At 37.2% G+C, this 26,852-nt stretch overlaps 1 protein-coding gene across 1 annotated transcript in view; it reads left to right on the forward strand.

Annotated features, from left to right (window-relative positions):
• PAWR (pro-apoptotic WT1 regulator) overlaps positions 1-26,852 on the forward strand; it is a 75,501-nt gene that overhangs the window by 17,885 nt on the left and 30,764 nt on the right. The window contains exon 2 of the mRNA XM_042017682.1: positions 21,495-21,623. Within this exon, the coding sequence (XP_041873616.1) occupies positions 21,495-21,623 (129 nt within the window). The remainder of the gene's footprint in view (positions 1-21,494; positions 21,624-26,852) is intronic.

Consider the following 26,852-nt stretch of genomic DNA (forward strand, 5'->3'; position numbering starts at 1 on the left):
AGGTTTTGCAGTTTACTTGGCTTGTTGTTATGTAATATGTGCCTTGGAATATTCTACTCTTGTGAAAATTTTGAGTTTTCTAGTCAGTGTTTTCATGAGTTAGCTGCTGGTAGAAGTTGTTTTGAAAGATGCAGTTGTAACTGAAAATGAAAATTTCTTGAGAACAAAAAAAATCACTTTATTTTCTCACTTTCTAACTTTTAAGAACTTGACTAAAATTTTAGGTGGCATACATCGTGTCTGTAAGAGGACATTCCCTTTATCAGTTTTAGCCACAGGTTTTATTTAACAAGAACAGTCTCAGAATGGCATGTTCGATCATGCCTTAACTGTATGACAAACAAAATGCCTGAAGCAGATAGAGATAACAGCAAATGGGGACTGTAGTCTAGCAAAGAGACGCTGGCTCATTAAACAATCATGTTCATCCCTGGTATTCCAACCCTTTCTTTTCTGGCACTGCGAGATACTGGTGGTAGTATACTCCAGTAATTAAGAGGAGAAAGGATGTGAACCTATTTGCTTGACAAGTTCATTTAAGGTAAAAGCGTGTGATACCAATGCAACATTTCTCATTGATCACTGCAAGTATTTAATTTGTAGCAAATCTGTTTCCCAAAATAGAACAATGAAAACCCCACTTAAAGTGCACCCATTTAAAGTGTAGCTAGCAATCTTCAAAAGTCCTTTTGTGTGTGTGTATAATAAAGGAAAGTAGGAGGGTGGATAAAAGCTAGAATAATCTTTAAGGTTCAGTTTTAAAACTTCATCTTAAACAGGAAAAAAAAAAAGGGCAGAGGTACTGGTATTTGGGCCATTGTTTGGCTTCATTTAGAGCAAGCAGGTATATTTTCTATTTTGCAAAGTACCTGGCTGGTTTATTTCTGATTTGTTTTGTAGCCTGATCCTCCATTTATCTTAGTAATTTGTTTCTGGCTAATTTTTTAAATAGCCTGTTAGGTACCATGTCCACTTCTGTAATCAACTTATGATTTACTGTATGCTACAATTCTCTAGCATAGTATCCAATTTAATTAAATAAGACAGACTGTTTTCATTAGTTGTGGTAGCTATTTAATTCTTAATTTCACCGTAACTCCTGGGTGTACAGTTCTAGGGATTTTTTTCTTATTTATTTCTTCATGTCTTCATTCTTAGTACAAGTTTGTGGTGTTTATGCAAAGCTATGCTTGTAGGGGAATTTTTATTAGATTACCTTTTGAAGTTTTAATGGATTGGTGTTTATAAAGATTGTGTGCTGGGAGCTTTAAAATAAAACATCCTTTCAGCTTGTGAATGCATATTGCATGCCTTGGACTTTTTTTTGTGTCTCCAGGTATGTCTGAGGTAGAGCAAAGGTCAAATGTTAACCATCTCCTCAAGTTACGTTTCAGATTAAGAAGACATGAATGTTAGGAATTTGCAGGATTGAGTTTAGTGAGGCCAGTAATGTCAAAGTATTAGCTGAAAAAGTGAGGAGGGGAAGAAGGGAATGTGGCCAGAGGGAGGGGGGTATTTTGCAGATACTTAAATATACTTTACCCGGGGCAGACAATGTGTTACAAGGGATCACAGAACGGGTGGTGTTGAGATGAAAAAGTGTGTTGTGTGTATTTTGGTTTTAAATTAAAAACCAGTTTTATTAGTTGTGGAATGGTTTTGTTTTGAACAAAATTAGCATTTGCTGCTGCTTGGATTTTTTTTTTGTCCTTACTTTTGGTCAAATTGTAACACCTTTGAAAATCTGTGGAAGTGTAATCATGGATGTTTAGTTTTTTGTATATTTTTTTTTAATTGGGAAGCTTTGCAAGAATGTGCTTATTTTCTGCTTAAATGCATTTGCTGCTTATAATTTAAACGAGTTTATAGTTGAGTGCTTTTTACTTCCAAGACCAATCCTCCTCAAAAGATAGAGCGGTCCTTAAAAGGTGGATTTGTAAAAAGCCATTTATCTCCAGAAGGCTCTTTTTATTGTTCAGAACATAATCTTGTCTTCTAAATATTTAATCTAGTAGTCAGAGTATTTTATATACAGTTGAATTGAATTCCTTGATTTTTAGGGAATGTTGAACTTGAAGATGATGGTTGAGTCAGTTCTTGTTGAAATATGAGTAGATACCTGCTGTTGCAATCAACTGACCTTGGACTTGAAGAACTTGCCAGGAATGCCGTCCATACAGTTGTGTTATGTTTAAACTTGCTACTCTCTTGGAGCAGTTTACTTGTTGTGGGTATGTCATGATGCGACAGCACCAAAACCTGGACAAAAGAGAACAAGAAGGAGCAACTTCCACTCAACTGTTTTAGAGTATTTGGAAAGAGAACCTCAGAGCTAAGTGAAGACTTGTGAATTTTTGTTTTAAGCTTTCGTACCTTTTGCTACAAGATACTTAAATGAGCCTGTAATGAGGCAGAAGGAATTGTTATTGGCTGCTTACCCATTTCAGACTTTTGGCAGATACCTGTTTACTCCTCATAAAATGTCCTTTGATTGTTGTCTCTTGGCAATAAATAGCAAGAGCAAAAGGCGTGAAGCTCAGACACTGCAAATCTCTGTGCTGTATCTGCTGGTAGAGTACTGTACCAGAAATGGGCACATCACTTGCAGATGTTAATGTCTGGTAGGAGGACTGTGTAGTTTGTTTTGAGAACTGAATAAAATTAAAATACAAAATTAAAATACACCGAAGGGTGTGCTTTTTTTACTTGAGCTTAATTTGAAGGCAGCTTTCATTTCCAAGTCAAACTCAGTAGAGTTTATTTTATGCTGCTATGCATTGGTCAGAAAATTTTTGTCTTTGGTTCCTAATTTTGCTAAAATACCAATTTCCAGCATGGCCTTTGTCAGTACGACCCCCTGCTTACTATAGTTATTGACTGGAAGTTTACTTGTTTTCGTCAAATAGCCCTTTCTTATTGAAGTGGGAAGGTTGGGGAATCCTCTTGAGAAGGTACTTTATAATGCAGTTAAAAGCTACACCTGCGTATCCCTTAGCTTCTCACTGAGATCATGCAGGAACAGGATTTGCAGAGTATCTATGTGACAAACATGCATATTGTCTCATCTTACAGAAGATGAAAAGGGTTTTTTGCTTTTCCTCTGCAGCTTTTAATCCATGAGTCCCATTTCTTCTTTTCCTTAAATCTGAGAAAGTTGCTGCTCTCAATAAAGCTACAAGGTCCATAATGAAAGGCCAAAAAAAGAAGTGATCCAGCTAATATGGAGCAGAGGGAAATCCAGTGTAAGTGAATGCACAGAGAGAAAGGAGTAGAAAATAATCCATGCAAGGGACAGATTTCTGATGTCAGTTTTGATTTGATTTCAGTGAACTATCAGGTCACAAATCCATTGGAAGCTGACCTTTATTGGATTTGGTGCATTTGGAACACCTTTGCTCAATATACGGTTTTTAACATATAGTGTGTGATATGAGCTGTGACTTTACTGTATATCTATTTATGTAGCCAGTAGAGTGAGAGTTGGAACAGTGAAGCAGTAAAGGTACATTTGGATCAGGCAGCTCACTTTTTGGGGATGGGTAACTTTAACAAATATTACAGGAAGAAAGAAGTGTGCTTCTGTCCAGAAAAATGTGCGCATTTTAAAAAATCCATCTTCCTTCATTCCCCTGATGAATAATAGAGAATCAATTGGCTGTTTCAAAACCATAAGCTTTGGCTTTTAAAAGATTTTTCCTTTGCATATTTTAGGTGAACTTTTCAAATGCATCTGATTGTTTGTGTGTACTTTTTTTTTTTTCCAAATTGTTTGCTGCTGCATGTATTTTTAGATGCATCTTTGGACTTGTGCCTGAATACTTCTTTGCACAGAGCTTTGAATTACAGGACATTTTTGCCTGAATCATCTCAGAAAGGCCATATTGATATCAATTGTTGCCTAAATGTGAGAAAAATAAAAGCCAAGTGGACCCTGAGATTTCCAGTTTGGGGGGAAGTGGGTGACAGGGCATGAAAGAGAAATCAAGCAGCCCCACTGGCTCTGTAAATGCGTAGAAATGTTGATTGAAGAAGGCCTTTGGAAGTCTCAGAGCAGTACTTTGAGCTGTCCTGGATCTTGGTTTTGTCTTACTAAGGCTTGAAAACCTTTAAGGATGTCTCTCCAGCTGTCTCTCTGTGTAGCCTGACCCAGTGCTGTGCTGCTGCTCTCTTACTGAAATATTGTTCCTAGTATCCAGCTGATGCATTTTGTACCCTTTCCTTTATCATGTGCTGCTTCTGAGAACAGCCTGGCTCCATCATCTTTGTAACTAACCTTCGGATAGTTAGAGGTTGCTATTAAATTGCTCCTTGACTTCATCTTCAGCAGGCCGAACAAGCCCTTCTTCATATGCTTTTGCTTTATAAACCCTCTCTAGTTTCTTTGCCTACTGTTTACTTCATTTCCTATTTTCAGAAATTACTCTGATTTTGTACTTTAATCATGTTCAAATAAGAGTAAAGCATTCTTTATTATTTTTGTTGATTTTTTTAGTCCTTTTGTCAGTGAGCTGAAACATACCTGAGAGAAGGGTCTTTTTTGTTGGTTCTCCTTGCTGGATAACTGTGACGTCCATAATGTAAAATTTACAGATGCGATAAAGCTCAAGAGTGTTTAATAATAATAATAATTAGAGTAGTCATAAAGTCCATTTGATTTTATTGTTGTCTCCTCAAATAAGGCTAAATAGCATATTCTCCCCCCCAACTCTTTTTCTTTCTTCATGACTTATATGTAAGATATGTAGTTTAATTTCTTAAATATTTTGCTATTAAACTAAAGGTCATGTGAGAATCCCTGGGAATCTGCTGTTTCCCAAGAATGTGACTCCTGAAAGATGGTCTGTTGTAACGTACTGCTTCTGCAGCCATGATGTGCTGCATGTCAGAGTAAATTAGAGCACAGCTTATTCATTCTCCTGCTACATCACAGGAGTTGGGATTTTGAATACCCATTACTCCTTATTCATCAGACTTCATTAATAGTTTTGGACCATAAGTAAAGTTCTAGGTCACTGGCCCTTTCCCCGTTAGTGTTAATGGAGCCCTTTTTAAGTCTACTGGAATGTGAAGAATGAAGTTTTACTTCCCTTTTTGGGAACTCCTAATTTTTGCCAGTTGTACGATTACTTCAAGCTTCTGCATTACTTTAAGGAATAAAAGAGTATCACTAATTTATTTACTATGAATAATTAGAATTTACAACACAAAGAAATGACATTTAAGCCTTAGCCTTTGAGGAAGCTAATTATCATGTATATGAAGATTCCCTTGAAGATAGGAACTGAATGCTGAGAAGACCTGTTTTAATGAGACTGGTTCAAATTTCTTTTTTTATGTTAAAGCCTGTCTGTACTCTGATGCCCTACTCATAAGCTGAACAGAAAAGTGAGGTTTGAGTGAACAACTAAGAAATTATTTTAAGCAAGCATGTCTCAAATCATATTAAAAAAAATCAGGAGTTGAATTTGAAATTGAGATGTACAATTCTAGTCTTTAATGTAAAATTGTCTTCTCAAGTTTAAAAGTAGCAGCTTCAAATATTGTAGGATTTTGCCTAGTTACATTCCATAGTAGTTTTGAGAAATACAGGCAGGTTTAACTTGGTGTAGAAACTATATTGCAATCAGTACTTCTTGCTTCCCCAAAACCCCCTCACATTATCTTATTAAAATGGACTTTGCATGCTGATGGTTGTGGTTTTTCAAGGAAAAAGATCAGGAGGAGTGAGAATGTTCTCTTTTGTGTGTGTGTGTGTGACTGTATCCAAGTTACTATCCGTAACCCAGGTTTTGTTCTGCGGCAAACTAATTTAAATCCTCCTAGGAATGCACAATATCCTTGCCAAAGGGTTTCACCAAGCAATTGAATGCTGTGTTTCAAAATAGGCATTCTTTACAAATACTTCTATTAAAATTTTTGTCTTTAAGAATAGACTGTAGCAGCACATGTGCTTTGTGGCAAATAGAGGTAAATGTTTAGTGTGTGCTGTTGAATAATTAAAAGCTCAGCATGGGTAGCTTTGCCAGGAGTGTTGCTCACTGGAGGGTGAGCATGTGAAGAAAACCACAAATTAAGGCACTGTAGGACTGTAATAAATAAAACAAACCATTGGATTGATTAAAAAGAAAAACAAAAAATTACAATTCTTGTCTCTATTTTTAAGAGTTTATAAATAAGTTATGTATCAAAGCCAGCGGAGTCAGATAAATCCTCCGTGTTTCCAGCACTTGGCTCCACACACAGATAATCTGAAAACCACTAGTTTTCAGATCTTTCCTCTGGAAGTGTACAGCAGCATCTCTTACTGTGAACTGTGACCACTTGCAGATTGGGTTGGACCTGTCCTGCTTTCAGTAGAACCTGCCTTTATCTGCCGGGGAAGATCCTCAAGGGACCAACTGCTTTAGACTTGGGGTTGTGGTCAGTCATCAGCTATGATGGTGTTAGTACAGGGTTTTGTGCCTCTTGCTTGCCTATCTCATTTAAGGCAGAGTTACTAATAGTGGGTGTACTGTTAGCTCATTCCAATGCAAAATAAGAGAGTTGTTTCAAACAGTAGGTTTAGACACTTTAAATGAATCTTTTCAGTTCCAATGTCTGGTAGCTCCATTGCCATGGCCAAGTGCTACATTTCATTTGGAGGACCCATCTGACTTAAATGTGCAATTTTTTTCCTCAAACAATTATTCAGTCATAATGTAAGTCATGTTGTTGTGTCTTTCTGGTTAGATTGGCATTACTGTGCTACATTGATGAGCACTTGCCGTTAGGAGTACATGTTGAAGAAATATTTCCGTTTTCTGCCCAGTAGAAAAAAGTGTAAGTTTTCACGTCAAAGAGGTTTTTCTAGGGAGTTTGGTTCATCTCCAGTAAGAATAAACATTTGAAAATGATCATGTCCAGATAACTTCCTCTCAAAGCAGTTGTTCAGAGTAGTCTCTGGTCTGGTAATACTGATTTCTAAGAAACCTTGGAAAACTGGAGAAGTTTTCACGGAATTTGAGTATAAAATGATTATTATAATTACAAAAGGAATTCCAGGTGCGTAAATCTAAATCAGCAGATGTTAGCTAGATAGGAGTCAGTTCCAAGTAAATCGGTGGAAGATGTATTTTATTTAATTTTCTTGACTAATGAACATGCAGTGTAATTTAGCAGATCCTCTTCCCCTAGTATTTTAACTGAGACCATCACAGAAGTCTATTGTAGTTATCTTGTAAATAAATTGTGTTAGCAAGAAGGCAGAGGTTGCAAGAAAGGTAGTAATTTTGACTAACAGGGAAAGTAGATGTGAACTACAGTTTCTGCAGAAGGTGTAGATAGACTAATAGTAATTGAAGTAATACTGTGATGTGGTCAGTTGCATAAGGTCAAGAAGGGACAAGTGTAATTTAGGAACTGATACTCTATGCTTTAAAACAAAGAGCCTATAATCAAAGTGATAGAAGAGCAGTTGTCCTCATTCAGGGGAGGCACTCCAAAAACATCCCAACATCCTTTCTTGGCAGGGATGCATGGCAATGTGTTTGAAAGCAAAGCAGGTGTGGAACAACTTTTTTTATTTCCTTTTTTTTAGACTGTTTACCTTTTCAGATTTGAACTATATTCTGCTTAGGAGAGTTCTTGATGTGTACCTGTGTCTTCTGATGAAGAGCCGGAGCGCAGCAATCCCATAATGTGTGAGAGCAGAATTGCCCTGCTGCTTATGCTCATTTCTCCCAATTTGCTGTGCAACTGCAGATGGTTTCTGTGGAATGTAGGCATGAAGGTTGGTGGGGATAAGTATGTTCTTGGTGCGGTTTGTTATCCTTATTTGTTGTTTCTGTTGCCACTGCAGCTCTTCCTGCAAAGAGTTTACTGTTAAAAACTCCCTAGAAAATAGGGCTGCAGGGAACCTTGAAGAACCATCTAGCTTGTCGTCTTGTCCCAAAAGCATTCTTGCACCTGTGTTATTCCTGACATTTATATTCCATTGATGTGTACTTTAAAATCTCCAGTGATGGAGACTGTTTTTCTAGGCAAACTGCTCTATGCCCCTTCTTTGGATGTGGCTTTTTTAATGTTGTTTAATATGTTTTTTATGTGTTTTTTCTGTAATGTATTTCTTGTTTTTGCAACAAAATCTTAGGTTGAGTGAGATGAATAAGTGAATCAGTCTGCATCCTATTTGCAAGGTGTGTTTTTGTTGTCACTACCCAGTTGGTTGTTTAAAATGTGAACTGAGATTTTGGGAGAAATCCTTTTTTAGAGTTTTGTTTTAGTAGTGAATGACTGTGAAAGCCTTTGTGGGTGTTTGATATGAGAATGCATAGATGTACCTGTGTCTTGCTTCCCTCTCCACAGTTTAGAAACAGTCTTCAAACACAAACCATAAATTGAAAAGGAGCTACAGAAGAGAGTCAGAGCCTTTCTTTATCCTAACTCCATTTAATAAGATTCTACATTTTATAGAAATAAAGATAGCCAGAAAAATCCTAGGCCATGTTTATATTCCAGAAATGAACTACTACAGCTAAATTATCAATACCTTCTTTTTATCTTTACAATCTATGTCATAAGTACAGTTAAAAAAAAGGCTTAGAAGTGTGTATGTGTACAAAGCTCTACTTATAAAAAGGAGTTCCCTGTTAAAAAATGTTAAAAATTTTGCTTAAAGCAGAAATAAGAGAATAATAAAACCCTGGTAGCATAGGACATAGTGCAGTACCTATGTTATGATCCTTTGTGGTCTTCTTTTTAATGCGTATTTTTTCCTAAAATGACTTGTATGTGTTAGCAGGAGAAATCACGAATACGAGGAAGGCTGTATATACAAGGTATACATATTTTATTGTGTTTTTGTACATCTGTGCCAAGAGAAGGGGTAATTCATTACAAAATTCACATTGAGTTAGGCCAGGTCCTTGTGCTGTCACTTGTGTTTGTGCACCTGTTGTAATAATAGGGCCAGTGGCAGGTCTGAAGATTAACTTTTTTGGGATTTATTAAATTTAATTTAGGGTGGGATCAGTGTACATACAAATATTGTGCCAAGACAGAAGGATGGGCAGTGCAGGCCTCAGGATGAACAGAAGATGAGGCTGGGCTGTTTGACCGGTCTGACTTCGTGCTGTTTATGGTGGACAAGGCAGGTTAAGTCCAGCTTGTTCTTGTCTCTCCATTCTGTCATTTGTATTTGTGTTGCAGTTTTCTTTCAGTTGCAATGGCCCTGCTGCATGTGGAGCAAAGCCACCAGAAGGAGCATGTTCATCCAGTCTTTGACTCTTGATGGGCTTTTTACCTACAGAGTGATCACAGGGCTATGCTGTGACGTGGCGTGTTGGTGAAACTTCCAGTGGTTGGATGGATGAGCTCTGCAGCACTGTACTAGTCCTCCTATTTCAACTTAGAGTAATAGCAGCTGGGCAGGTTACAAGGGGAAAACTGTTCAGTAGCACATACACCATGCAGATTCAAGCAGTCACCTTGGCCTTGTGTTAGAGCTCTGAAGTCTGAATCAGTAGTTTGTTTCCCTCCAAAAATAGATGGTGTTTAGTATTATCAGGGACACTATTTATATCCCAAAATAGTTAATAATGTTAAATGCTAGTATGTACTTTTAGATTAATTTCTTTTGAACTCCTATTTCTCTATTGGTTTGAATTGCTGAGGTTTTAGTTTTGTGAGACTTTATCCTTTTCTGTGTCCCTACTGCTTTAGATTCTCGCTTTTACCAGACTTGCCTGTGCTGGTCCTGGCACCCATTTGATCCTGTAGTTAGCTAGACCAAGGTGTACAAAATACTGTTCACTTTCTATAAAGGTACATTTCTGCTAGGAGATTACCCTGACATGATTTGCCAGTGTCAGCGGAGGGCATGCAGAGGACTGGTAGATGCCCTTGGGCAGGAGCAGGAAAGAGGGAGAGTTGGAGTATGGCTAAATGAACACTTGCTGATTTAAGCTGCTGTGGAACCTCAGCCCATTATGTTGTTAAATTTCTTAGGAATCTTGGGGGAGGGAGAAGTCTTGTTTTCTTGGCTGGAAAAAGCAATTGCAGGAGGACATGAAAATAAAAAATAGGAAGTAGAAATAAAATCAAAGCAATGCAGAGTTATTTCAGTGTTGAAGTAAAGTTTGGCTTAGCTTTAGGGTGAAGGTTCAGTTCTGATTGTATCTAGAGTAGTTTCCTTTCTTTAAATTGTCTAGTGCCCTCACACAGTTATAGATATGCAAAGAAAATTTGTGTTTCCACATTATTTTAATATTGTTTATGAGACTTTAGGATTCCTTGCTCTTCCAGATCTACAGCCAAGAATCATGTGGCAGGGAAGGGGAAGAGTTTTAAATATTTACTGAACAGAAAGCTATATATATAGAGCCTTCTGTTAATTTTTGTTTCATTTAGTGCAGGTGCTAAAAGGTTAATAGCTACCCTATCACATCTATTGTATCAGGAGATTCTTTTCTAACCTAAAGCAATGTTAATTTCCATTTAAGGAAGAATGTCTGCAGGGGCCAGTGGTATTTACTAACTGCGCCTGTAAAAACATTCCTTTTCACCCTCAGATGCTCACTCAGCCTTCTGTTTTCCAAGCGACGTTATTACAGGCTTTAGCTTGTAGTCTGAGACATTAAAAGCATGTTTTAATAACGTGAACAGCAGAATCCTCATTCCTGACTCCTCCTCGGATACTTCTTTACTTGCTTTCCTCTGGTTTGGATTGGGCTATAAGTGTAGCAATGGCTGTGGGATTTATTTTGTTGTTTTTGCGTGTGTGTGTCCTCCTGCTAACAACATGAAGATCCCCACTGGATGAATCAATTTATATTTGAAAGGTTTTTTTAATCATTAAGATTCTTTAAATCAAGAGAAAAAAGTCTGGTTTTAACTATCATTTGGCTGTGATAGGTACTTATACGAGACAAATTGAATGGAATCCCATTTCCAGTGTTGTCATCTCATATGAATTCCTCTCCTTGTCCTCTTTGGTCAGAGTGACAGGCTGTCAGGCTGGGCACAGCAATGGCTCAGGGCTGCTCCATGGTAACAGAGTGAATGCTTCTACCCTGTGGTACCTACAGGATGCATGTAATTGTTTACCTTTCTTTCACTGAGGAATGGTAAAGCTTGAATTACCTTGTGTTTACCACAGTTTGGTCTACAGAAAACAATGCATGTGAACAGTTGCCATGGTGAACACGATGCATGTTAATTTTGCATCAGTCTTAACCTTAACCTCCTGCTTTCATTACACTCAATAGAAGGGGGAGAAGGGGTGTAGCCCTTCTATTCTGTGCCTCAGCAAGAGAGACCCTTGCCAGTGCCTTGGGTCTCGAGCACAGAGCAAATCCATGTCACCTTGTAGCAAAGTTTCCCAGTCACCAGTAGTGGGCAGATTTCTGAGTATTTCAGAAGAGAGGACTTTACCCAATATTCCTATTTTGAAGTTGAGAAATGCATGTTACAGCTGATGTTACAAATCAAGATAATAAATGCTTTATAAGCTGAAATCTTCATGATTTGCTTGAGCTGTCTGGTCTAAAAAGGTAGATGGAGTGGCATACAGATAATTGATTGCTGAAGACCTGACCAAGGCTTACACTACGCAAGTAACTCTGTAGCTAAAAAAACCCAAAACTTTACCAGTCACTGAACAATTAAAATAACAGTAATGGAAAATTGCCTTTTTTGTATAAACTCGGTACTTGTGAATATGAGCTTTTATTTATCCATCATTTTCCCTGCTTTATTTATTCATGCTTAGTTCTGGTTTGATTTCCTGTAGAAATAGCATTGCTCTCTTACGCAATGAGTTACAGTACTGTATGGTTCCAGTGAGTGCAGTTGTTTTGAACCAACTGTGTGACGTGACTCATTCCTCCCATTATGATCCTATACTATGATTTCCTCACACCTGGATGGATTTGGTTTTGTGTCTATGCATGTTGTTCTCTGTTCTGAGGTCATCATATTCAAATGCTACTTTTGTACTAAGGTACTTGAACTTCTTGGTACTGTTTTGTGAACTTAGTGTGCACATGAAATACTCTTAGTGGCAAAGTCTTGTCTATTTGCATGTTCCCACCCTGAAGTCCTAGTTTTTCTTACCTACTAGAAGTGGAGTATGCCCAGCTCTGTCTTAGGCCTGGTAATCAAAATACAAAATTTTTGGATGTATGTTGCAGGGGAAATTAGGCAGCCCACTCTGACAGTGACAGAAAGACCACAAAAAATAAGTACCTTGTGTAGTTTTGCTTCTCAGACCAATTGAAACAGATGTGTCCTTTGTTTGCTTGCTTACTTTTGCTGCTGTAATATGTTTACTTCAGTAGCTCCCTCTCACCAGGCATCAGCTACATGTTCTTTCTGTGAGCCTTTCCCACAGCTCTTTCTGTCTCCCACGCTTTCTCCTCCTTGCTCCCAAGTCAATACCATAGTTCCCTTAGTTCCTCACAGAGCTTCTGAATGGGAAGAGTCAAACACCTGCTGAGCTGGCTCAGGGCTGTATACAGTGCTGACTGCTTAGGTGGAAGGGTAACTGCCTGTTTTGTCTAGTCCTTGAATTACTGTGGCAACTAATCTGCATATTTCACTTGTAGCAAACTTGAATTAACCCCCTCACACTTGTGCAACTTTCATATCTTAAAGAATCTATTACTAAATATTAATTACTGTCTGGAACACAACATGCACACACCCCGCAGCACCAGTGCCTTCAAAAAGATACTGGTACAAAAGAGCTGTGATTTCTGAGCAGTTTCCATAAGAAGCAAGGGTACAAGTGGAGGTAGCAGGAGACTCTTATGCTGTTAGCATGCAAGATTGCACTGTGAGAACCTGGACTGGATTTCGTTCAAGATCCTTGGACATGGATATATTTATTAAAAAAGTGTTGGCAAGGCCCCTGAGGAAGAGGACTTCCCTCCAAATACAGAGCTAAAGAGTGATTTTGGAAGTCTGGGTTTGGAAACAGCTTCACAGAGTTGTCACTAGGTTTAGTTGTCACTAGGTATAAGGTGTTTTTCCAAGAAATAGTTACAGTATTGACTACAGCAACAACTTCAAACTTTTTTGATCTTACCTGGTTATATCTGTCCTAGGGAGGCTTCAGTACCACAGATGTGTTTTGTCTGCCTGCAGAGTTTCTGTCGGTGCTGTCTATTCCTGACAACAGTGCTGGGTCCATCAAAAGTGCTTGTTTATTGCCTTAAAAATCAAATTTAAACATTTCTTTCATCCTGATAAGTGCTTATCCTCTTTGAAGTGCTTTTTCAGTACTACTTCTCCCTTTCTGCTCCACGGCTGAATGTAGAGTTCATCTCTGTCTGGTTAGTACACTTTCTTGTATTAGGAGTCAAAAGAAGCATCTGGGAAAGCAGAAAATCTGATTGATATTTTTATCAGTTTTTCTGTAGATTGAGAAGATCTCACTCCTAAATGAGAAGTGTAGTACAATTCTCAGAAAAGCATTGTGCCAAAGTTTTCTTTTTCCCTTTGGGATTGGTTCTGAGTCTGTTGTCCTGGCTTGCCCGTGCTCAGTTGGTTTTCATCAGCCTTTTTGCCTTTGTTTATTTTGACCAATCCCACACCCACTGTATGTAAACATTTGATGAGATTCAGTGAGTAGAATAAGAAAAATGACAACTAGCCCATTAGGCAAGAGAGCAGAATCCTATGAAGGCACTGCATTAAAAAATAATAATTAAATGCAACTTGATATTCAGACAGTAGAAATAGCTACAAACTGCATGCTTTAGGGGATAGGGTAGTCAGAAATACAGTTCCACTGATTAACCTGTTTGCTGCTCTCCTTTTGGAACATTCTTCAAGTACTGATCTCATCTTTATTTCTTCTCATAAGCACCACAGATGTACTAGGGAAGAGAACATTCTTTTGTGTTATAGGCTCACATTAAAATGAATAATTCTGTTTTGAAAATAGTGTGGTAGTCTTCTCCAAGATTTTTTTCTCTACCTGTTTCTATGTCTTTAAAGAGAAGGGTGCTCAGTCTGTATGGTCTTTTTCTACCTGACAATACATCTTTCTCTCTTTTGGAGCAGTGTTTGTTTGCTAAGTTTTGTCAGAAACACATGGCAGTGAAAGTCAGAATGATGGTGGTTACAGACATCTTTACTCCATTATCTGTTGTTTAAGTGGCTTTTGTTCAGCCGTTGTTTACATGCCCTCTAATACCAACATCTCCTAAAATCTTACCTAATACAGGAGCAAGTTTAATAGAAAAAACAGTGTAGACAGGCATCAAGTGTGTAAACTATCACTTGTTTTCTATACATCCAGGATGAATTCTTGTCTGCTCTTGCAGTCTATGATTGTTGTTTCCTGATATCTGTGGCATGACGCAAACTGATAAATATTTCTTCTGTGAACAGTGCAAATATTTTTAACCAATTTTTTTTTTTTTTTTTCCCCCCTGGCTGAACCAGATGAACTTTTACCAAATTTCTTCTGCTCAGCCACTGGTTTGCCATCTTTGTTTCAGATAGGATGCAGCATTTAAGAATCTTAATTAGAGGGTTAATGAGACTGGTTTGGTGACTGACTCCACTTCTGTGTGTGTGTGATTTTGGGAAACATTTCTGTAACTTTTAGATTCATATGTTCAACACTGTTAGTGATCTCTGTGTACGGAATGTAGTTTTAATTAACTCTATACCAGAAGTCAGCCATCAGTAGAGGAGGGAAAAGACATGTTGTTACTAGCAAAACAGAAGGAAGGAGCAGTGTGCAAAATTTGAATGAGGAGTGGGATTTTTAATTTCACTCTTTCAGCACACAGAGATATGCTATATAAGGACCCTATAATTTTGGAAGTCGGGTGTCCTGGAATTGCCTGTAGATCATATGAACAGCATTAGGAGGATTTGGCTGGTTTTTTCTTAGACCCTTTATTTGATGGTGATTTACATTTTCTTTTTAAGAGCATGGGATTGTGACTTCTTCTGGATGAATCACTCTTCTATTCATATAATAATTTCCCTATGGAACAGGTGAAAGCAGTTTGATGTCATTGCATAAGGAGCCTCAGTCATTGTTGCTGCTTGATACTTCTGTTCCTAGGTGTTGATCCATCAGAAGGGCTCTAAAATGCTAACCGTGAGTTCAGGATTAAGTAGTTTGGTGCTTAATTCTGATAGTTTGCCAATCCATAATTTTTGTTGTGTCTCTCTCTTTTCTAGGAAGATTTTAATAATGCCAGATAGCTAGCTTGTCTTTTGCAAGACACATTTTCTTGTATCCCTGGAATTTTACTCTGTGACTTTAATGTCGTGTACTAAGTAGTTAAATTAAGCATATCCACCAATCATTCTCGACAAGCCTTGTGATAAAGGATTTTTCAGTGATTAGTTTAAGTTAAACATTGGACTTTTGAACTCATTCTTGTGGTATGTTTGAAAACACTTGTGACCAAACAGTGTATTTTGATGAGTAATAAACTGCAAACATTGCTGCTTTTTGTTATTGTAATGAGGGATAATTGACATTCTAGTGTTGATGCAGTTGATGTTTTGCATAAAGCTTTAAAAGTATTCAAAATACTTTGTTATTTTGCTCTTAATACAGACAAATATGTTGGGTTCTTTTCCAGAAACATTTCTAAGAGGATTTTGAGACTTTAAATTGTATTTGCTCTGGAATATAATTGAGTATACAAAGTAGGCACTTATAAATTCTTATTATGGGTGAGAAAAGGGTAGAGTTAAAAAAAAAGGAAACGTGACTTATAATCAGGAATGCTGTGAATTTTGTAGAGCAAGATGTGCATTTCAGTGATCTCTAAGTGATGCTTGTGTTTTTGGATTGCTTTGTGGGCAGCGTGGTCAAGGATGAACAAATCCTATGGCTGCGTTCAGCTGTGCTTTGGCCCACCTGCTGGGCACTGACCCGTTGTTGTTGTCTGGTCTCTTTTGATCTCAGATTCCAAAGATTCCTGGCTTTACTCCTCTTCTATGTTAAAAATCCATGCTTGTGATTATACTAATTGTTGATATTGGACTACACCAGGTAGAGACGTAGACTTCTGGAAGTGCACAAAAGCCATGCGGATGAGGTGTTGGATTTCAGTATCCTTATCTGGACTCTCTTAATGTGACAATTGAATTCTTATAAAAATAAAATCTTTTACTGGGTAATCCATAAAACTGTTTGTAGGTTTTAGATCCTAGGAATAACATTAGCTCTTTTCACCTCTATTGGAATGGTTTTCAACTTATGAAGAAAAGTACTTGAGCAAGTGAAATGTGATGAAAGGTTGCAAAATGAAAAAGATGCAATTTTTCCAATTATACTGTCATACTAGGAAAAGATTTTATTGCTCTAAACCTGTTTACTTAAATTTTTGGGTGCTGCCTGGACATTGTAATAAAAGTGTGTTACAGATAGGATTAAAATTAGTGTTTCAGAGGGGAAAAGTTATATAATCTTAAATCATAGAGGTTTGGGATTTTTGCTTGGTTTTGATGGGAGGTGATGACAAGAATTTGATACTATGCAAAGAGGTAGGGAAGATGGTATTTAGCTGATATCAAAGTTGTGCATGGTAAAGCGAGGAAGCATTTGGTTCTCAGTGTTGCAGTAAGAAGAGTGATTTAGGGAAATGATGTGTAAAATAGCTGTCTTTTATTTGCAGTTAATTTTCCAGGTTTTCTGAACAGTCAGCCAAAGGAAAGATAATGTTGAATCCTAAAATGTATGTTGCAGTAGTTAATTGGCTGGATAAGTTTTTTTCAGAGTTAAAAGCAATTCTTATATTTTGTCTTATATTTCTACTGTGGAAGCTTTTAGAAAATATTTACATTTAATAGAAACCTTTGCAGCTTTACAACATCTTGAGATGAAGTTGTGATAGTGCATTTTGAACTTTTTCTCAGCATGGGAAGTATCCTTGTGGTAAAATTGATTTTTTAAAATTGCGTTTTTTAATTGTTTGTAGTTGTTTCTGGGAAATGGGAAGACATCTCAATTTGTTTCCTCTTCTAGATTACTACCTTGGTTAAGCTAAGAAAACCCATCAAGATAACTGATGGTGATGTAGAGTTTCTGTTTATTGCCCAATATAAAGCGGAACATGGGGTTTTACCGAGAGTACGTATCTGCTTGCACATCTTGCTGTACTGGTTAAATATGGTATTATCTCAAGTGCTCATCATTTTCGAAAAGCTGATGTAGCACAACCATTCCTGGAGTTCTGTGAAATAAATCGTTTGAATGGGCTTGTATCTGGTCCAGGCAAAGTCAATTGAGCTAATTAAAACTGCTGAAACTAACCTGACTGACCTTTCATTGAAATGAACTGGGAAGCCCTCAGTTATGTGCTCGGCCAGCAGAACACCAAGGCAGGAGCAGGTTGGTGCAGGAAGGGGGATGGGAATAGGGACATTTTGACTCAGCACGATTTCTTGTGGCGAGAGCAGCTTGTGCGTGCTCGTAAATTGATCTGCATGTAGGAATATTGCTTCTTTCCAGGGAAGAAACAGTCCCTCCCCAACTTTGCTTGTTCTTAGCAATGCACAAATATTTATAGGAAGCAAACCAGTGAATCATTAGAAATGTTCTTTGTACAATGTCTCCTTAAACTGCAGGTTGTGGTGTGCTGGAATGTGGGGATATCTTTGTGGCTGTTTCTTTCCTCAGTCTGATTCTTTTGAAAGCATCTTATTCTGCTTGTATTTTCCATACTAGAGGTTTAAAGAAAAAATGTTTATACTGCAGCTTCAAATATTTACTGAAATGCTAGAAAACCTAAAGAATTTCTGTGGATTCCTTATATTAAGATCAGATGTGGGAATGTCACATTGAATATCTGCTGTACAAGACTCAAATGATTTTAATGGAAAATAAGAATCTGAAATGGTATGTGCCTAGTGGCAAAATAAAAAAGCAGAGGAAAGGGAACGGACAGAGAGAATTATATAATGGGTCACAATTACACCTTGGTGGTTACAAGTCCATTTCTCTGCTGTGCTGACAGAGAAAGTAATTGCTGCTTTTATGTCTTTTTCAATGATGTGAAACTAGTTTCACAGCAAAATGCAGTATTTGAGAGAGCCTGCAACATGAGCAACAGAGTAATCCAGCTGATTGAAATGTCTTGTGGGTAAGGCAGTTTCAGCTGCCGGGCAGTTTGAAAGAACCCAGTTTTTAAAGTGTGTAACAAGACTTTAAACATTTTTAATTTTTTCAATAATAATGTATCAACTGAAATGTGGTTTTATTGATTTTTATTATTCTAAAAGTTAGAACATAAATGGCGATAATACTAGCAATCAATAAGTGAAGATGAAGTGCATAAAGCAGGATGTTTTCAATAAGAAAGCTTACTTCGTCATGAGTCAAAAAAAGTGGAGTTCCTTATTAAGGCTAATGGTTATTGAAGCAAAACTTAATAACTTACTAGAAAGCAGTAAAAGGTTTAAATTATGTAGTTGTTACCATGTTGACTTGTGCTCAGCCTGCATTTTGTAAACATTGTGTAAATTGGTGTGTCTACGTGTTTGGAAGGAGAATGTAACCTTTGTGTTTGGGAAACCACAGGCTCTGCCAATGACTAGGCATCTGCTTTAGGGCAGGAAGGCCTTGGCAGCCCAGGCCAAATATGCCATGTCAGCCACAGATGGTGACTCTCCTGTGCTTGTGACTCTACCACCTCATATCTTACAAGTAATAAAAGCCTGGTGCTCCTCTGGTTCTAACCACTCAAATTTGTGCTGGTGTCAGCTGGCATGGCACCTACTCCAGTGAAGGGAACTGGAGTGGGGAGCAAGCCCCAGTAGCCTTTAAAACGGAGGTTATATGTTCTGAATTAGATTTACATAAGCTGTTTAATCAACTGTCCCATGCGTAGGAAGAAGGCCTTTAACTTTGGAAGTATGGATTGTTTGGGGTGATTGAACACCTTTCGATGGTACTGATATGCAGACTTTGGTGATCTTGGACCTTCCTGAGAAGGAAGGAAGGGGTGGGAATGGACATTGCTGGCAAATCCTAACTGAAATGTTTAGTTTAAAACTATGTGGCTAGAACTTTCATACCAGATTTTGTTCCTGTCCAAAATTGCTAAAAGAATAGTTAGTAACAGGTGATCTTATATTAAAAGAGAGAAGAACATTCTTCATTACAGATGTAATTGTATTCAGAGAAAAATATTTCTGTGGAATGCTCATGGTCTCTGGAAAGCTTATGAGAAGCATGTATCTGAAGGAGAGAATTTGTGGAGAAAGGTACACTTGTCTACTTAGTCACTACTAAGACTTTTTCCCCGACAACATTGGTATTTGAGCTTCATTTTTCTCTTTAAAGAATGTTGTTCCTTGAAAATGCAAAGTTATTTTGAGGTGTGTGAAGATTACTAGTCTCTTCTGTCTTGAGTCGGATTTCTCCTACGCATTCTAGAGGCTGTTTTCCAAGCTAATTTGAAACATTCTCTTTCCTTTGCGTTTATCTGGGATTTCCATTCACTATTACGGCAACTTGGAGACTGGAAGAACAATCTGAAAGTGTTCTTGTTTCTTGAACACAGTATCATTCTTCAAGCATTCTTCATCAGCATGACATTAGTTATAATTTATATGATATCTTCTGTGTGCCTCGTAGTTCTTTCTGAACAAGGCTGGCTTTGTAAGAGGTGAAGATCACTCCATTTCTCGTTGCCGTAGGGCCTGATTATTTCTTAATTGTGTCACTTCATAATGGATTAATACGAAAATGGGATAAATTAGGACCTAAGTTTATGTTATCAAATTGTTTAAGTTTCACAGTTTATAAAAGGTAGAGGATGTTGATTTAAAGATAATTTCCTAGAATGTGCCATGACAGTGTTTTTTAAACGCCTTGTTATAAATGGACGCAAAAGAATTAAATATTTGTAATTATTTTATTATAAAAACTCATTGAAAGTGTTTTTGAATGTGTAATGATTCAGCCGTAATAATCTTCTAAGTATGCCTTTCTAAGTGATAGGAGAATGTCTGCATCAGTTACATTGAAAGGTTGGTTAGAAGTAGACTGGTGAAATTGCATTAGTGTTGCTGTCATGAGTGCTGCTGTGGAGAGTTTAAATGGCTTTTATTCAGGTTCACTTGTGGAACCATATCCCTTTCTGGTTTGTCAGTTTTCTAGCACCAGGTTTTGTATCACCACAATGTTTGCTTTGGAGGAGCTGGAGTTAGTTTTTGATATACTAGTGCTATTTTCAGCTAGCAAATAACACTGGTTTTATATTTAAAGATACTGTATTCCAGCATTCTCACTATATGCTTTTGACTAGTTTTGTGTCCTCTGTGTAAGATGATGACAGAGATTGTCAATATCTGGGTCTCAGAATAGTGACTTCTGGTTTTTTGTGCATTACAAATTTCAACGGAAATAATTTGACATTCATCTTTGTTCTCTGCTAGTCCTGTTTTCTGTTTCTCAAGGTACTGTACATTAATCTAGAAGCTTTTTCTGATGTCTTAAACTGATCAGTTCCCTGTTGTTTCTGTAACAAGGTTTCGTACATCTCTTTTCTAATGTATGGTGCTGGTAAACAGCTTGTGATGTCATGGTCAGGGTTTTGGGGTTTTTTTGAGCTTTGTCTGCTTCAAGTTGGTCTTCTAACCATAAGATTGTTTTTGGTTTTTTTTTTTCTTCTGTAAATTTGTGGACATTAAATTAATAGACTGATCTAGACATAGCTGACTTAGCCCAAAGCTGGTTGAGTATTCACATTTCTACCCTGGCACTAACATAGCTTTGAGCTAGAACAGAGGCAGTAATACTGATTATTTATTTTTTTGTTTACTTGCCTACTTACTTTTCCTGTCTCTGCCTGACAGCAGTCAGTGTTTTAGAAACTTAATCCTTTCAAAGCAAGTATTTCAGCAAATCTAGTATGAAACATTAGTGTTGAAGAGTCAAAACATTATATATGTTAACTGTTAGTGATTAATGACTGTCCAATTAAGTTAAAAATTACTGATTTTCAGTGGTCAATTTTTAAAGACAAAATGAAAACCAAGGAGAGCAAAATTAAGATGGGTGATTGAGACTGATACTTCAGCCTCAATAGATGCCACTATGTCAAAAAGATCAGCTGTTGAGTGAAGAGTACAATTAACTCTTTTTTTTTTTTTTTTTTTCTTTTCTGGATTTCCTCAAAATCTCTAATGGGTAGAGGTAATATGATTCCATATGGCAAACAGGGTTGTAGAATCATTCAAATGGAAGGAACTTCAGGTATAGTCTGAGCTCCTGCTCACAGCAGGATTAGCACTGAACTTGCACAGCATTGTCTAAACCTTTATCAAATTGGATCTTGTTTTGATTATTTCTTACTTTTGTGATGAAGAAAAAGCTGTTAGTTGGAAAGAAAAGCATTTAAACATTAAACTTCACTGAAATATGAAATTAATATTTGAAAATATTCACTGATGCATTAATTTTGTGAAATGTGGAAAGCATGTGAAGCAACATACAAAGACTATAACTGATAACTAAATATTTTTCATTTTAGAGCCTTGATGAGTATGAAGATGATGAAGCAGGGCAGAAGGAACGAAAGAAAGAGGATGCTATTACTCAACAGAATACGATACAAAATGAGAGTTCCAGTGCAGATACTTCTGGCTCATACTTACTCCAGGTGGGCTCTTAACATTGTTCATTTTGGTATTTTACTCAGATTTAAAACTCATATGCCTTCTTCTTTGTCTTTCATAATAGTAGATTATACCCTACATGAAAAAACCCTGAAGTTCAGGAGTTGACACATTACTGAAAGCAGAGTATGAGGTTGCATTCCTCAAACGTAACACTACTGAGGTGAAGATTCTGGCAATAGAATCTTCTCTTTCTGTAGAGGCATTGAAGGTAATAGTTTTGATGTTCGTCGTAGAACTAACTATTCAGTGAGAGGAAGAGAAACTGGGATAAAAATTATTCAAGTGAAAAATACTGACAGGTTTAGAATATTCAATTAACTGGAGGTAGACTTTTAAATCAGGACACACTATCCTAATTTATTTTGTCAATTAACTTCTAATTACTGATTCTGGGATTGAAAGCAACACACAAACACCTAGGGAAAACACCCCTTGCCTCTGTGAAACCTTTTCTCTCTTTTTATTGCTCTCCAGTCCCCTGAACACACTCATTCCTGCAGTCCTTTCCCCCTGACATCAAAACATTGCCAATTATGCCCAGTACACCCCTCCTTCATACTGTACCACCTGTGGCAAATGTTCTGTCTCCTTCCTGAGTGCCCTAAGTCTCTTTAAGCAGTCTTGTTTCTCCTTCTGTTACCTAACAGCATGTACAAACCCAGCTGTACAAACTGAGGCCATCCAGCCCAACAGAGGCAACAGGACATGCGCAGGGAGAAAAACATGCAAACAAACCAACCATGTGGTGATCATGGGTAGTTTTCTAACCACCCATAAAGACAGGGGGCATGTCTGGATTGGTGGATCTTGATGCACTTTCCTTCTAAAATTTTGCCCAGTCTTTTACATGCTCATGGTTGCTTTTAACATTGAGAAGAGCCTGGGGCAGAGAAGTCTACAGCTTAATTACCTGGAATGTCAAGATCAGTCTCCTTTTGCTGAAGTTGAATCTGTCATTTTCCGTCTGTTTTGATATGATTTCAGCAAGATGTCCCAGTGGAGGACATGGGGAACTGCTTCCTCTTTATGTAACTGAGTGCTGCAGAGAGAGGATGGCTTCTCTCAGCTGCCTGTTCCCTAGGCTGAAGAATTCTATTTTACTTGGTTGTTTCTCATATAGGAGTTACTCAGTAATGTTCTATACTTTCCAGTTTGACTCTGTTTTGTTTGGTACCCAAAACCAGAACCAATAAAACATTCAGTACAGCATGCAGTCCTAGAGTGGTTTAGTGGTGGGGTTTGTTTTTTCTCAGTTTCTTTCCTAATAACTCCTGATGCCTGTCTATTTGTCTCCTGAGCACTGAATTTACTGTTTATGTTGTGTATGCCTAATCAAACGTAACATTTTGGAGTTATCTGTGAATGAGAATAACAAGGTCAGAGGTTGATGCCTGTGTAAATTTAGAAACATGTTCACCTTTTGTTTCACTTATGTACACTATGCTTATGTACATTAAATTTAATCTCCTGTTTTACCTTCCAGTCACTCCCAGTAAAGGAGTCCTGCATGTTTTTACAGTTGATCTGTATCTTTTCTGTTCTCAATAGCATCTGTGGACATCTCCTCACCAAATACAGGTTCCAGCACAGGTTCCTGTGACACTCCTTGGTTGGTTTTTCCATCCACTGTGAAAGCTGACCGTCAGGGTCCACCATTATTTCCTGCCTTTTCACCAGTGATTTATTCACAAAAGGACATTTGCTTTTATTCTAAGAGATTACTTTCTTTAAGAGTCTTTAGGGGATGTCTTTGAAATGCACTATGCTGTCAATCAAATTTCTGTCTTAGACATGTTTCTATAACTTAAAAGAGCTGTATTAGATTTGTGAAGTGCAACTATTCCACAAATGCCCTGGTGACTCTTCAACATGGTATCATATTTACTCAGTTATTCCCTAATTGCTCTAGATTTAGTAGCAACACTTTATCCAATATAAATATCAAGTTTACTCTTCTGTAGTTCTCTGTTTGTTTCAGAATCTTCTTGAGGATGATGTTTAGGTTACCCGGTGGTACTAGGGCAGTTTTATATTTTAGAGAAGTGATATTTTAAATTTTAAATTTTTTAGAGAAGTTATATTTGGTGTCAAGTAGTAGCTATTACATTTTTCAGTACCATCCATAGTTTCGTCAAAGCTCAAGGAGTAAAATAACTGTATAATTCTGGCAGGTAACATTTTAAAATTTATTTTATTAATTTGTTTACACATTCTAACAGTGCTTCTGCTGTAAATAGGCCCTTCTCCAGAGGGAGTGCTCTGATGTGACACTCTTACCATTCTTTTCCCTGGTGAACATCAACAAAAATATTTCTGCAAAGCAACTGTCTCCTCTGAGTATGCCTCATATAACCGGATCTGTTGTCTTTGCAGATTCGTCAGGAGTCATCATTCTGAAAAGTTTTTATGCTTTTTTCCAAGTTGTTTGTTAGACTTCTTACAGTGTTCACTCTGTTTTCACTTCTTCAGCTGATATTCCGAAAGTTTTAGTTTCCCCCAGTGGTATTACAGTATAATATTTTGGCTATATTCCCATGCCCTCTTTTTTCCATCCATATTTTCTATTCTTCTTGACCAGCAATCTCAGTTTTTATTTACCAAACTGTCTGTATTAATTGTATCCTACATGTTTCCAAGTTTGTCATCTCTGTATTGCAACAGGCACTACTTATTTGTTGACAGAGCACAGCAGGAGTGTCCTGTTACTGACAGTACAGAAGAGAGTTCTGGGTTTTGGATTGGGCAAAGGCCCAGGGTGGCACATGTACAGAACAGGTGGAACCTTGGAAAGTTGTAGCCACTGAGACTTAATCGGTTTATTACTGGGTCTGTCAACTCGCTTTTTATTAGAAGACTTAGAACTTGCCCATTTTGAACAGAATTTGACAGCAGTGTTATTTTGGCTTTGATTACTTAATTTCCTTCTGATTCTACTATGTGCAAGACTAATAATCTTTTTAAAAGTAGAGCTTATGCTGTAGTTGTAAGAACTCATTTTAAGGTGCCATTGACTAATACATATTTTACTTCTGTGTACTAAGCAGAATAAATACTTTTCTGTAGTTACAGCTATTTTCCCCCCATTTGTCCATTCTTATTATCATTTAATGAAATTTGTAAATACGTAATTATTGTGAATATGATATTGACTTAATATTTGATGATGAAATGTGTTGCTGAATAAGGTTTTCTTTCCAATCCTTAATCTGATTTTTCAGTTCTGTTTTAATATTATCAGAGATGGCAGTTCTCATTTTCTCAGGCAATATGTACATTTTTTGAAAACTCTGGCTAAATTTTAAGTTCTTGATCCAAAGCACAGACATCCCAGGTTTGTTTAAGAATAGATCTAAAAATATAGCAGACTTGAGTATTTTCACTGAAGCAGAGCTATTTGACTGAAATCATCTTCTGAATTATTTTATATTGGCAATGTGGAAAATGGTAGGTCTGGCAATGTTACAAGCACTGAAAAACTATTAAAATCCAAGAATTTGTTATTTCACTTTAGCAAAAGAGAGTGTGGAAAGCCACACCTCACCAGGTGAATCAACATTAAATCCACTTCCAGACACAAGTGTTATATCTGGCTCTGACCTTCTTGCTTGATTTTCCTCCTGTTCTTAGCTGCACTTCAGTTGTTCTAATCTTGTGAGTTGCAGAGCTGTGGGCTACTCTGGTGATGTGTATGGGGATGCAGACTGAGGGTGATAAGTCCTGTATCAGTAAGCTTAGAACTCTTACAAATGAGCTACAAATCTGCAATGCTAAGGACAAGCATAGTTAAAACTACTACTTAAAAGTTTCTTAAGTTTCTACTTTAACTGGAAATCTTTGGAGTCTGGTAATTGTAGAAATCTAACTCTTGTTTAGCAGAGATGGCAAAATTGAAAGTAGTGCAAAACTATTTGATAGCAATGTCTTTCTTGCAGGTGGATAGAAATGATATATTCAAAGTAGCGAATATTTCTTAATTGAAAATGGAGTTAGTATTTATGTGCTGTAAGGAAAGCTTGCATCAAAAAAACCTACAAGATGTGGCAGGAAAAAACAATTCGTTTAATGATGATTTATTTTTAAGTCTTTTAGAAGACTTGCTGCGTTCCAGAATGTGGAAAAGACATTACTATTAGCTAATACTCAAAGAACCCCTGCCAAAAACCAGCATATGCTAGGCTTTTGTATCAAAGCATTCAGGTTTACTGATACCATGGTTATGTGCCTCTTGGAATTCAGTTGTTTGTGGATCTGGCCTCCTAAAATATTCCCCAAATATGTGCCCTTCTTCATGTAATCTTGTGGCAGTAGGGTTAACATTGCCTGTGTGTCATGACAAAAGTGGTATCTGAGCATGGTAGCATGTTGTGATGTGTATGTCACCTTACGGTGTTCTTGGGAAATTGGAGAGCCAATTGGGAAGGCTGAGAAGATTAATTCAAAGCTAATGTAAAGCCTTGCAGTGGGAGACAAATGGATAGGTCCTCTATCCATTAAAACCTTCAAATTACAACTGGCTGCTTTTTGGCAGTTATGCTATAATAATACAGAAGTATCATTCTCAATACCTTGGAAAGAGTTTGAAATCGTTTGCTTTGTTATCTTTGATTCCTTTCTGCTTGCATTTTATTTCAAATGTTGTAGTGTCTGTAAATGCTAGTTGTGCACAGCACAGTGTACTGAATGAGTACACTGCAAAAAATTTATCAGCTGTGAATAACTGACATTTGAGATATGGGAGTTGAGTAAATGTGTATTATCAAAAGCATCAAGAGACCAAAGGTGTTTGAGATCTTCAAAATTACTTTTGTCTTTGGCATGAGGGTGGGGTTTATTGTGTTCTAAGATGTGTGTTTTTCTCCTCACTGAGGACAAAAAGGGTCTTGCTAGATGAGCTGAATCCTCTCTTTTCCCTGGAAAACTTGAACCAAACATGTCAGGATGATTTTTGCTACTAACATAACATGGAAACAGGAATCAATAGAGTGAGAAATACTGATTTCTGTGCCTGTGAGCATGGAAAGAGGAAATTCTGAGTGACTTAGATAATGAACTTCAACCTCTGTGAAATTAATACTCCATATCCTTCAAGTGAAAGGTAATGATTTATAAATACTAGAATGATTTAGAGTATCTTACTGTAGAAAGGGAATGCTGATCTTTATTATTGTCATACAGAAGCAAAATTTGTCCAGTGCATTTCTTAATTCCAT

The sequence above is a fragment of the Corvus kubaryi genome, unplaced genomic scaffold (genome assembly GCF_017639235.1).
Source record: "Corvus kubaryi isolate FWS band 111438036 unplaced genomic scaffold, C.kubaryi_AGA036_p1.0 137, whole genome shotgun sequence".
Taxonomy (NCBI): domain Eukaryota; kingdom Metazoa; phylum Chordata; class Aves; order Passeriformes; family Corvidae; genus Corvus; species Corvus kubaryi.